Source organism: Pelophylax lessonae, assembly GCF_965119305.1.
Source record: "Pelophylax lessonae genome assembly, chromosome: 7".
NCBI lineage: Eukaryota > Metazoa > Chordata > Amphibia > Anura > Ranidae > Pelophylax > Pelophylax lessonae.
Window position 1 is genome coordinate 91,908,024 of NC_138774.1, and position 13,507 is coordinate 91,921,530.

A 13,507-nucleotide genomic window follows, 5' to 3' on the forward strand; every position below is an offset into this window, starting at 1 on the left:
CTCTTCATGCTTCTCAAAACATATATCAATCAAAGCTCTCTGGCTTGACAGACCATCATTTGAAAGTTGGAGGGTGTTGTGTGCCATGACACTGAGGTCTGACATATCAGCAAGCCTCATTCCTTTCCGCATGTTTGCTCTGCACAAGCATCACTCAGTCTTTGGTGATTCCCCATTCTTCAGACCAATTGCCTTTTTGTCCATCCACTGTCAATGAAGTGGCATGTAAGATTCATTAGTGACTGTTTCTCCTCCTCCTGACCACCAGTCAGTAGTGAATGAGAGTGAGGTGCCAGCATTCTCTGGTTGCAGCATAGCCTTTACTTTTTCAATGACCTTTTGGTGAATCTTTCCCAGCATTTTGGTTCGATAATACTTCTCACTCGTCAGTGTGTACTTTGGCTCAAGTATGGACATCAACCGCTTAAATCCTGAGTCGGACACCATTGTAAATGGCTGGTTATTATCAGTGACCATCATCTTTGTGATTACTCTGTCCAGCAGTTGGGATCTTCCATCTGAATCTAGACTGTGACACCTGTTTTTTTTCTGAAACATATCTGTTATTGTTGCCTGGGATAGTAAAGGAGGTATTTCAAAATCACATTGATATTCATTTGGTTTTTTCTGTGCTGCATGATATAATTCAATATGATGAACTCTTAGATGGGCCCAAAGATTTGACGAATTTTTGTTTTTTGCAGTTACTGATCCCATGCTTACATTGTTTTTGCATGTGTTGCACACTGCTGCTTTTCCTGGAGATGGTTGAGACGAGAAATAGTCCCAGACCACACTTTTACCTTTTCTGTCTTCATCTATCTCCATTGCAATTTGAAAGAGACAATAAGGTTAAAAAAATGGCTGGCTGGCTGCTGGCAACCTGGCCTGCTGTGGGTGGCTTTCTGGCATCCTGTTGTGGGTTGGTGGCTGACGCCTGGCAGTGTGGGTTGCTTGCTGTCACCCTGTTGTAGGGTGGCTGGCTGCTGTCACTCTGTTGTGGGTCAATGGCTGACACCTGGCAGTGTGGGTGGCTAGCTGGCTCCCTATTGTTGGTCGGTGGTTGACGCCTGGCAGTGTGGGTGGCTTGCTGGCACCCTGTTGTGGGTCGGTGGCTGACGCCTGGCAGTGTGGGTGGCTTGCTGGCACCTTGTTGTGGGGTGGCTGGCTGCTGTCACCCTGTTGTGGGTCAGTGACTGATGCCTGGCAGTGTGGATGGCTGGCTGTCGGTGGCTGATGTCTGGCAGTGTGGGAGGCTTGCTGGCACCCTGTTGTTGGTCAGTGGCTGATGCCTGGCAGTGTGGGTGGCTTTCTGGCACCCTGTTGTGGGTGGCTGACTTGCTGGAACACTGTGGTGGGTGGCTGGCTTGGTGTCACCCTGTTGTGGGTGGTTGGCTTAATGTCACCCTTTTGTGGGTGGGTGGCTGGCTTGCTGGAACCTTGTGGTGGGTGGGTGGCTTAGTGTCACCCTGTTGTGGGTGGCTGGCTTGCTGGAACACTGTGGTGGGTGGCTGGCTTGGTGTCACCCTGTTGTTGGTGGCTGGTTTGGTGTCACCCTGTTGTTGGTGGCTGGCTTGGTGTCACCCTGTTGTTGGTGGCTGGCTTGCTGGAACACTGTGGTAGGTGGCTGACTTGGTGTCACCCTGTTGTGGGTGGCTGACTTGGTGTCACCATGTTGTGGGTGGCTGGCTTGCTGGAACACTGTGGTGGGTGGCTGGCTTGGTGTCACTCTGTTGTGGGTGGCTGGCTTGGTGTCGCCCTTTTGTGGGTGGCTAGCTTGGTGTCACTCACCCTGGCCTGTTGTGGGTGGCTGGCTTGCTGGAACACTGTGGTGGATGGCTGGCTTGGTGTCACCCTGTGGGTGACTGGCTTGCTGGAACCCTTTTGTGGGGTGGGTGGCTGGCTGGCTGCTGGCACCCTGTTGTAGGGTGGATGGCTGCATGCTGGCCCAGCACCCTGTTGTGGGTCAATGGCTGGCGGCTGGCACCCTGCTGTGTCTGGCTGGCGCCCTGTGGTGGGTGGCTGGCTGGGAACCCTGTGGTGGGTGGCTGAGGCCAGGGCCTGTGGGTTGCTGGCTGGCTGGCACTGTGACCAGACTGCAGCTGCACACACTGTCCAAGGCTGTCTGAGGTGTGGGAGGCAGTCTTAGAAGGCAGAACGTGTCAAATTATAGGCCCAGCGCGCGGAGACACGTGAAGCAACACACGCAATGACGTCACGTGTGCACCGCGCACAATATAAGCAATATCGGTAACTGGGGCAGATTCCGATATATCGGGGAAAGTGCATATCGGCCCTCAATATATCAACCTGTGGATCCCTACTGACAATATCAATCACCTGATGGGTTGCAGTCCTTGCCCTTGCATTTGTGCTCCAAGGTGCTCCAAGGTGCATCACTGCTAGCAGTTGTCTGTTCTCCCTGTTCCTTCTTGTCTGACCAGGCTTGGCTGATGACTCTCCTGGCTGACGACTCTTAACCCTGCATCGGCAGACGACCCGGCATCGGCAGACTACCTGCTTCTGGACTCGTCCTCGGCTTGGATGACTACCTGCTTCTGGACTTGACTCAGCTTGTTCCTGATCTCGCTCCTCCTCCTCTTGCTGTGAGTTTATTGCTGTTTACTCCAATAAACTGCTTTATTTTACCTGCATCTCCATGTGGTCTGGTTTCCTGGCACCCTGACACCATGGACAGATGCACTCTTTTATTCATCACAAAACCTCCAGCAGCACTGATGTCCATTCTGAAAGCACGCTGGAAGCAGGACAGGGCAGTAGCTCGATTGCATATTGAGCAATTTCCGGCCAGTGGTCCATCCTCAAGACCCAGTAACCCAGTGGATGCTCAGTTGGAAAGGTCTCCAAGTCTGCTCTTGCCCCTAGATAATCCTGCACCACATGATGCAGACGCTGCCGATGGTTGCTTAAACCTAACAGCCCTGGGTGCTGAGGACTAAATAAATGTTTAAAGGCATTGGTTATCCGACCGCCTTTTCCACCGCTCCTCCTTTGACCGAACAAAGCCTCAGAAACATGTTGTTCAGGAAATGATAACCTCCCAGTGTCTGCAAAGGTGTTACATACATTTTTCTTTAAGGCGTCCTCAAGATAATTTAACCTCTGCTCTCTCTGCGAAGGCAGGATAAGCACTGCAACTTTACCCGTGTAATGTGGATCAAGAAGGGTTGCCAACCAGTAATGATCCCTCTCCTTGATACCACGAATCCTCGGGTCCATTCTCAAGCTTTGCAGAATCATGGTGCCCATGTTCCCACAATCCTCCTCTTCCTCCTGTGTGTTTTGCAGCCCCGCAGGAATGGTATCTGCATAAAGGGGGCTCATTGATGGCCCTCTGCTTCATGTGCAGCCGCTGCAGCATTACCAATATTGAGTTCCACCTGGTGGGCATGTCACAAATGAGGTAATTAGTGGGCTGGTTGAATTTCCATTAAATGTCAGCCAGCCGAGCACTGGCATTGTATGACTGCCAGAATGCCAAGAATGGAACATGTTTCAAGTGTCCCTGTCTCAGGGCGGAGAGAAGGTTGGTACCATTGTCGCATACAACCATTCCTGGCTCAAGCTGCCATTGCGTCAACCACCTCTGAGCCTGCCCCTGCAGAGCTGACAGAATCTCTGCCCCGGTGTTACTCCTGTCCCCTAGACAGACCAACTGAAGCATTGCATGGCATCTTTTAGCCTGACTGCCTGCGTAGCCCTTTAAACACTTAGGGAGCGCTGCTGGTTCAGAGGTCAATTCAGCAGAAGAGGACATAGAGGAAGAAAAAGAGGAGGGGGTGGAGCAGACAGATGTGGCAGAATCACCACTAGCTTTTAGGAGGCGTGGTGGCGGAACAACCTCCAGCACTGAACCCTGTCCTACACCCTTCCCAGATGCCAGCAGAGTTACCCAGTGCACCGTGAAGGAAATCTAATGTCCCTGACTATGCCTGCTGGACCATGAGTCAGCAGTAATGTGAACCTTCCTGCTGACCGCTCCATCCAACAAGGCAAAAACATTGCCTTCCACATGATGGTACAGAGCATGAATGGTCTTACGTGAACAGAAATTTATTTTTGGAACCTGCCACTGTGGCACAGCACATTCTTGCAAATTCACGAAAGGGGGCAGAGTCTACCAGATGAAAAGGCAGCAGTTTTAGTGCTAGCATTTAGACGCTGAGCATGTGGATGGCTGGGACAGTATTTCTTTTAAATATATTTATTCCTCCCATTGATACCAATGATGGAGCATTATTTCTCCCATTTAAACTAGCGATTGGTCCCTTTTCCTCTCATTTGTACCAATGATTGGGCACTATTCCTCCCATCGGTACCAGCGAAGGGACCCCATTCCTCACATTGATACCAGAGATGGGGCATTATTCCTCCCTTTGGTTCCAATGATGGGGTACTATTCCTCCTATTAGTACCAGCGATGGGGCCCTATTCCTCCCATTGATACCAGTGATTGGGCCCTATTCCTCCCTATGATACCAGCGATAGGGCCCTATTTCTCCCATTGATACCAGCAATGGGACCCTATCCCTTCTAATGATACCAGCGATGGGGCCCTATTCCTTTTGTTGATACCAACAATGGGGCCCTATTTCTCCCACTGATACCAGCAATGGGGCCCTATTCCTCCCACTGATACTAGTGATGGGGCCCTATTCCTCCCACTGACACCAGTGATAGGGCCTTATTCCTCCCACTGATACCAGTGATGGGGCCCTATTCTTCCCATTGATACCAGCGATGGGGCCCTATTCCTATCATTGATACCAGCGATGGGGCACTATTCCTCCCATGGGTACCAATGATGGGGTACTATTCCTCCCATCGGTACCAGCGATGGGGCCCCTATTTCTCCCATTGATACCAGCAATGGGGCATTATTCCTCCTATTGGTACCAATGATGGGGGACTATTCTTTCCATTGATACCAGCGATGGGGCATGATTTCTCCCATTTAAACTAGCAATTGGGCCTCTTTCCTCTCATTTGTACCAATGATGGGGAACTATTCCTCCCATCAGTGCCAGCGAAGGGATCCCATTCCTCACATTGATACCAGAGATGGGCATTATTCCTCCCATTGGTACCAGCGATGGGGCCCTATTCCTCCCATTGATACCAGCGATGGGGCCCTATTCCTCCCATTGATACCAGCAATGGGGTCCTATTCCTCCTATTGATACCAGCGATGGGGCCCTATTCCTCCCACTGATACCAGCGATGGGGCCCTATTCCTCCTACTGATACCAGTGATGGGGCCCTATTCCTCCCACTGATACCAGTGATGAGGGACTATTCCTTCCATTGATACCAGTGATGGGGCCATATTCCTCCCACTGATACCAGTGATGGGACCCTATTCCTCCCACTGATACCAGTGATGGGGCCCTATTCCTCCCATTGATACCAGCGATGGGGCCCCATTCCTACCATTGATACCAATGATAAAGGACTATTCCTCCCGTTGATACCAGTGATGGGGCCCTATTCCTCCCATTGATACCAGTGATGGGGCATTGGTTATATCCACTAACATCGGACCATTTTCTATTCCCACTAGGCAAAGTCCGGCCCCTCTGAAGTCTGAAGGACAGTAAACAGGCCCTTTCTTGGGAAGGATAAAAGACCTCTGCTTTAAAGGAACAGGGTATTTTTTTTAGGTTACAACCAATTTAACTTTGGTCAAAGCGGCACAATTTATTTCTATCTACAGGTGCCCCTTATCTATGTTGGAAGGTTTTTAGTGAACTATGCCTTTAACTCCAACATGAACATTTAGACCTTGGGAAGCCAGAACTATCCATGGAGCTAGTGACACTTGTCCAGGAGACAAATAAAGCAGGTGAAGTGCAAATCACATACTTGCCAACTGTCCTGCTTTTGCCGGCTGCAGGCTGACATCGTAACAGCGCATGCGCCGTTCCAACACCTGCCGGGATCAGGAAAGTTCGTACAAGTTCGGCCGGGCGGCACACGTGCAATTACGCAATGGCGCCGCCTGTCGCCATTTTTAAATCAAAGACAATCGTTCTCGGCAGCGCCTTGCCGGTGCTGGCCGCCACAGCAGAGCAGAGAAGGACCCCTGGAGAGTGAAGACACATTCACAGACATTAAGGTAGGTAGGATGAAAGCAAAAATCTTTTGTGCAAAAATATCTGGTAACATGACATGTGAATAAAGTGTGAAATGTGCTCAGGTGTGACCATACAAAAAATGTAATATGTAAATATAAATAAAGTGCAAGGTGTAAATAAGTACGAAAACCTAATTATATCAGATAGTATAATTGCACTTTATTTATATTTACATATTACATTTTTTGCATGGTCACACCTGAGCACATTTCACACTTTGGAATTGTGATGAGAATTTTAAACTTTAGGCAGAAGTAGTGCAGCTGAATGGGAGAATTATTCCAACTCTGCTACTTTGGCCTCAAGTTTGAAATCCCCTTTTCGATTTCCTGTAATTCTCTCTATATTGAATAGACCCTAAAATCGGATTAATTATGCAGAGTGGGAAGTGGGTGTGGTAAGTAATTGATAGCTGCGCTGCATAGTGTCCCTGGAAATTTTTTTCAAATGTTGGCAACTATGAAATCAGCAATGAGGGGACACAAAGACACATTGGTGCCGAGGTTGTGGTGAGGGGGGAGTGCTAAAATAACCATCCATCCGTTCAACCCCCACTACCTAACGACATAGCACTCTATGGGGGGGATTTATCAAAGCTGCCACACAGAATCTGGTGCAGCTCTGCATTGTAACCAATCAGCTACTAGGTTTTATTGTCAAAGCTCAGTTGAACTAGATGAAGTTAGAAGCTGATTGGTTATTATGCACAGCTACAGCAGATTCTGTATGCACCCGTTTTAGTAAATCCCCCCACTATGGCTGTATGACTTAGGGGAGGGAGGGGAGTGGAAAGCGGAGACAGACAGGAGGGACCACTTGTCAATCACTGGAGGCTGAGACCATCCTTCTGCTGTATTCTGAATCCGTAGAGCGCGAGTCGCCTCGCTAGATGTGTCCCCAGTAGAAGCCATTTTGTGTGGGGCACTTTGTGTTAAACAACATAGAAGCGGTCTCCGGTAAAATGGCGCATTTCTGTGCTGTAATGCAAAGAATTCGACAAGAGTTACTGTTTTCTTCTCTTAATATGTCGCGATGCGCTAGAATGGGCTCACATTTGCGTCCGCTTGTGTTTATTATGAGCTTTATTTATTTGATCATTGTCACACCTTGATCGGCTCTTACGTCACGCTTTACAGATTGTGGGCGGGAATTATAGCTTGTTGCTTTTGCTGGGTACTAATTATTATTGACATTCACAAAACCACACAATAGGTAGCCGTGTGTACAATTTTATTTAATAAATTACTGTGAACAAATACAGTTCTAGTGTTGTCCAACGCGGTCAAAGTGTCGATTGTCAATAAAGCTGAATGAAGGTTAAAAAAAAAAAAAAAAAAAGCTGTGTTCTGGTTGGCAGATCGGACCGTGTGACTTCCCTCACCAAGATGGCGGCCTCCTTGGGCAGGTTGTGTGTGACCGGTGTGAGAGGAGTCCTGTGGAGCAGGGTAATGGAGAGGGTGAGGGGAATGGAGGGTTACTAGGAGCTCCTTATGCTTTGGCAGCCGTGTGACTACAATAGATGAATGATACAAATATCCAGTATTCTTGTCTCCTGTGCTTTGACTGAAAGCTCTACACCTATGTAACAGCCAGATGATTAGCATTCACATATCACATATTTCCCTTAGAAAATTCAAGCAAACCTGTAGCAGGGATATGCAAACTGTGGCCCTCCAGCTGTTGCAAAACTACAAGTCCCATCATGCCTCTGTCTCTGGGTGTCATGCTTGTGGCTGTCAGTGTCTTGCTATGCCTCGTAGGACTTGTAGTTCTGCAACTTCTGGAGGGCCACAGCTTACATATTCCTATGAGTGCATTACATCCTCCTTCATGGGGGGAGGGGATTCGATTGGTGCCAGGACGTGTTTTAGTGGCATTGGAGACGCACTGGTGTTGGGAACATTCCTTTGCCAGCAGTCTCATTGAATTTCAATTGTTCTGTCAGAATAGGGAACCCATCACATTAGGTAACGGAAGTGACGTTCTGTCAGCTGCGCATGCGTTCCACCGCTACCAGGTTTGCTAATCTGACAGAACACCTGCAGTCAGAAGAAGGACATCTTACTACACCCAGCTACATCTTGAATTTCAGAGTAATTTTAGCAATAAAGTGAGCAGATATACATATAGTGTATTGACATCCGTGATTTTTTATGTCATATTTTGAAAGAAGTTGGAGGCCAGGAAGGTGGCGGAGGCCATGTTGGTACACCCGGCACTGCTCAGTAATAAACCTTTTAGGCTTTCAAAATTAAACTTCCAAACAGCATCACAGATGTCAATACACTGTATTTATTTATACGCACACTTTATTGCTAAAACTACTCTGCAATTCCAGCCGTAGCTGGGTGTAGTAAGATGTCCGCTGCCATCTTCTGACTGCAGGTGTTCTGTCAGATTAAAAAACCTGGAAGTGGTGGAACGCATGCGCAGCTGACAACACGTGACTTTGTTACGTTATCTGATAGGTTCCCTAATCTGATAGAACATTACCTGTACGGGTTTTGAGTCATGTGTCTGGATATTCATATTGTACCCGTGTGGCCCCCCTGTTACACCTGCAGGGAAAATGCTGCCCCATGCTCCCTTCTGCCCCAATTCCACTCCTTTCTTCTGCCCCACCCCCATAACTTTGCTTACTATGCTTCAGTTTGTGAATGAACAGGAAGCCGCTCAGCACAGAGCACTTCCCATTCATTCACTGTCCAGTGCAGCTGAGTCTGAGAAGTCTCTGTCCTCATTCCTTTTCTCTGTTTTAGAAGCGAGATATCCGGGGTTATAATAACAAAATTGTAAATTTTGTTTAAATGCTTGCCAACCAGGCCATAGTCGAATGACGGCTACAGCGCGATCAGCTTATTCTGGGAGGGCTTACAATGACATCCTCCCAGAATCGTGCTTCCCGCGCTCCCCCTGGGGTGTGCACACGGAGATGTCTGTGTTCGCAGGGTCTGAGGGATCTGGCGCATCATGGATTGTGGTAAAGGGCCAATGACAGCGGCCCTTTACCACGTGATCGCTCCGTCCAATGACGAATCGATCACTTGTCAACAAATCCGCGCATGGCTGGTTCAGTTCTCTCCTCTCCTTGTACACAGTCATCGGTACAGCATGCGAGGAGAGGAGAGAGACTGCAGCTGCACTCATCCTTTGCCTCCTCCATGCCTCATCTGTGCTCATCCATGCCACATCCATGTCACGTCAGTGCTCATCCGTACCACATCCATGTCACGTCAGTGCTCATCCATACCACATCCATGTCACGTCAGTGCTCATCCGTGCCACATCCATGTCACGTCAGTGCTCATCCGTGCCACATCCATGTCACGTCAGTGCTCATCCGTGCCACATCCATGTCACGTCAGTGCTCATCCGTGTCACATCCATGTCACGTCAGTGCTCATCCGTGCCACATCCATGTCACGTCAGTGCTCATCCGTGCCACATCCATGTCACGTCAGTGCTCATCCGTGTCACATCCATGTCACGTCAGTGCTCATCCGTGTCACATCCATGTCACGTCAGTGCTCATCCGTGCCACATCCATGTCACGTCAGTGCTCATCCGTGCCACATCCATGTCACGTCAGTGCTCATCCGTACCACATCCATGTCACGTCAGTGCTCATCCGTACCACATCCATGTCACGTCAGTGCTCATCCGTGCCACATCCATGCCTCGTCAGTGCTTATCCATGCCACATCAGTGCTCATCTGTGCCACGCGAGTGCCCATCCGTGCCTTATTTGTGCTTATCCATGCCATCTCAATGCTTATCCATGCCACATCAGTGCTTATCCATGTCACATTCGTGTCACGTCAGTGCTCATCCATGCCACATCCGTGCCACTACAGTGCTTATCAGTGTCCTACAGTGCCTCACAAAATTGTAATGGATAGTCAGGAAATGCTGGTGCTCCCTGCATATTGGGCCTCTGTATGTGGCCAGGCTGTGTAAAAGTCTCACATGTGGTATCGCCATACTCAGGAGTGGCAGAATGTATTTTGGGGTGTCATTTTTGCTATGTATATGCTATGTGTTATAAATATCTTATAAATGCGCAACTTTGTGTAAAAAAAAAAAAAATGCGTTTTCATTTTTCAATATTTTAAAAAATGTAAATAGAATTTAAAAAAAATTGTAAATATTATAATAAAAAAAAATTGAAATAAAAAAAAAACACAATGTGCTGCCCTTCTGGCAAAATCTACTGCTACACTGTCTGTCACTGTCCACTTTTAACCACTAGCCAACAGTAATACTATCAGCCATAACCCCGGTACCATTTTTTTCAGCTGGCTTTCTCATGAAAATGTTGCGAGCGGCTGGAATGCTTTCTTAAGCAGCAGGAGGGGATGTCCTCTCCCCACTCACTGATGTTTCTCGAGCTTACGTTTCCACCGGTTCCCCCGAGAAACAATACCAATGGAGCGGCCAGCTGCCCCCATAAGTGATCAAAGATTGACACTATGACCTTGGAGGACAGGAGTGACATTATGATGTCACTTCCGGTCCAGGCGGGATTTATTTATTTATTTTTTGATCTTTTGATTTTAAGGCTGCATTCACACTTGAGCGTAGCGTTTTTTACCGCGATTTTACCGCAATTTTTTCAGGCGTTTTTCATTGACATCTATCAAAAACGCTGGTAATCAGCCCAAAAAGAAGCTCATGTACTTTTTTCAGCTACAGGCGTTTTGCAAAATGCTCAGATGTGAACAGGGGCCATTTAAATGAATGGGGTTTTACTTGTTGGGCGTTTTGGAAGTGTTTCTTTTGAGCGTTTTTGGAGCTGAAAACGCCCAGGTGTGAATGGAGCCTTAAGGTGAAGAAGAGATCTTGGTTATTTTTGACCCCAGACCTCACCATAAAGAGGACCTGTCATCCTTATTTCTTTACAAGGGATGTTTACATTCCTTATAATAGGAAAGAAAGTGATACAAATAAAATAACATAAAGGGACAGTGTAAAAATAAAAAGTAAAATAAATAAGAAAAATAAAATGACAGCGCCCCCATCCCTCCGTGCTCGCACACAGAAGGGAACACTTTTGGCACTTTTCCACTGCAAGTACCGGCTCGGCTCCACTCGGCCCTGCTTGGCTCTGTTTGGTTTTCCACTGCATGGTACCGCATGGTACGGTGTTGGAACGGTTCGGTACGGTTTGCTTTTCCACTAAAGTAAAGTGGGTGGGATAACAATGATTCTCTGACCAATCAGTGGCTAGTAATGACAAACAGTCAAGGCTGCATGCAAAGTATTGTGGGATATGGTACCGGTACGGCCCTCTTGGAACCACAACTGAGGTGGTACTGTTTAACCACTTTACCACTAGAGCATTTTGCTGTCTTACGTCCGGGCCACTTTTTGCGATTCAGCACTGTGTGACTTTAAATGACAATTGCGCGGTCATGCGACGCCATCCCCAAACGAAATTTACGTCCTTTTTTTCCCCACAAACAGAGCTTTCTTTTGGTGGTATTTGATCACCTGTGCGATTTTTACTTTTTGCGCTATAAACAAAAAAAGAGCGTTTATTTTGAAAAAATAACAATATTTTTAACATTTTTTTATATGAAATTCCCCCCAAAAAAGATGTAAAAACCAATTTTTTTTTAAATTTTTGGCCAATTTGTTTTCTGCTACCCATGTTTGGTAAAAAAATCGCAATAAGCGTATTTTGATTGGTAATGGCGGCGATCTGCGATTTTTTTTTTTTTGCGGGACTGCGACATTGCGGCGGACAGATCGGACCCCTGACTGACATTTTTGACACTTTTGGGGGTACCAGTGACATTACTGCAGTAATCAGTGCTATAAATATGCACTGTTACTGTAAAAAGGACACTGGCAGGGAAGGGGTTAATTTTATTGGAGAGGGAGGGGTTAATGTATGCCTGGTGCTTACTAACGTGTGTGGGGGGAGGTGACTGAGTGAGCCAGGGACAGATCGCATGTTCAGCTATGCTGAACACTCCGATCTGTCACTCCCTGTCACTGAGGAGATCCGCCCGCTCTGTTTACACAGGCGGGCGGATCTCCAAACTGGATTCCCCGACGATCGGGGCAGAGCAGCGGCGATCGCCGCCGCTCCTCCCCTGGCCCGACTCCCGCTGTGAATGAAAACAGCGGGAGCGCGCCTCCGGCTGCGCGCAAGCGCCACCTACAGGGGGGGGGGGGGGGAGTCTGGCGACGTAGGTCTACGTCTTCAGACCTACAAGAGCCACTTTGCTGCAGTAGCAGCACAGTGGCTAGTGTTAAAGTGGTTAAGCGAGCCGTACCGTTTGGTTCCATGTAGAGGAAAAGCGCCACCGTACCGAACCGTTCCAACACCGTACCATGTGGTACCATGCAGTGGAAAAGCACAAAAGCGAGCCGAACCGTTCGGTTCCATGCAGTGGAAAAGCGCCAATACATAAGTGCCATGTGAGAGCAATAATTCTAGTACTAGGCTTCTGTAACTCTAAAACAGGTAACCTGTAAAGGCGTTTAAAGCCTCGTCTATGGAGATTTTTAAAGTGGTTGTAAAGTCAGAAGGTTTTGTATCTTGATGCATTCTATATATTAACCTCCCTGGGGGTCTGATTATGTCAGGATTTCTGTGCTAAAAGCGGTACATTGTTTTGCATGGAAATCTGTTGCTTTATATTTTAAAACTCCCCTTCCCCTGCGATCCCCTGCTGTCCTCCCGCTGTGTGCTCAGCCGATGCCGCCACCCGTCTTCCGGTTCCCTTCCCTGCAAGCGTTGCGACGCAGGGGGGTGAAACCGGGGGCAATTTAAAAAATGTAAATAAACCAAATGACATGATACAGTTGTTTTGCTAACGGATTACACTGTATCATACCATTTCACCACAGGATTAAAAAAAAAAAAAAAGTCCTAACGGGTTCTCTCTCTTCCTGCTCTATCTCTTCCCGCTCTATCTAAATAAAAAAAAAAAAAGAAGGTTTTGCCTTTAATTATAGTTTAAGTAATACAGCCATTTTCAGAACCTGCCCCAGCTTGTGATTAGTGTAACAGGCAGCACACCACTTGGGTCCTCCCTCTGGTCTCTCTTCTTGTAGCATTGCCCTTTCAACGTGGAGGATACCTTGACAAAAGTTTCAGGTCTCAGGGAATCCTTGCTAGTATTTATTGTATCTACAGCTCGTGATGTTCCTGCTGAGTTTGTGGAGCATGGGAGGGAGTTTTATACCGATTTGTAGCATGACCTTTCTCTCTCTCTCTCTCTCTCTCTCTCTCAGCCTACAACTTAGACATATTAGTGGCATATATTAGCTTCAACTATAAATCAGGAATGTGGCGTGCTTGGTGTATTTGACACCCGGGGCTGTGATATATTTATTTTCAG

The 13,507-nt window shown here is 47.7% G+C and overlaps 1 protein-coding gene across 1 annotated transcript in view; it reads left to right on the forward strand.

The window, feature by feature from the left end:
• Positions 1 to 7,504: 7,504 nt before the first annotated feature.
• Positions 7,505 to 13,507, forward strand: part of MRPS18B (mitochondrial ribosomal protein S18B) — a 45,195-nt gene continuing 39,192 nt past the window's right edge. The window contains exon 1 of the mRNA XM_082264359.1: positions 7,505 to 7,600. Coding sequence (XP_082120485.1) covers positions 7,541 to 7,600 — 60 coding nt within the window. The 5' untranslated portion in view covers positions 7,505 to 7,540. The remainder of the gene's footprint in view (positions 7,601 to 13,507) is intronic.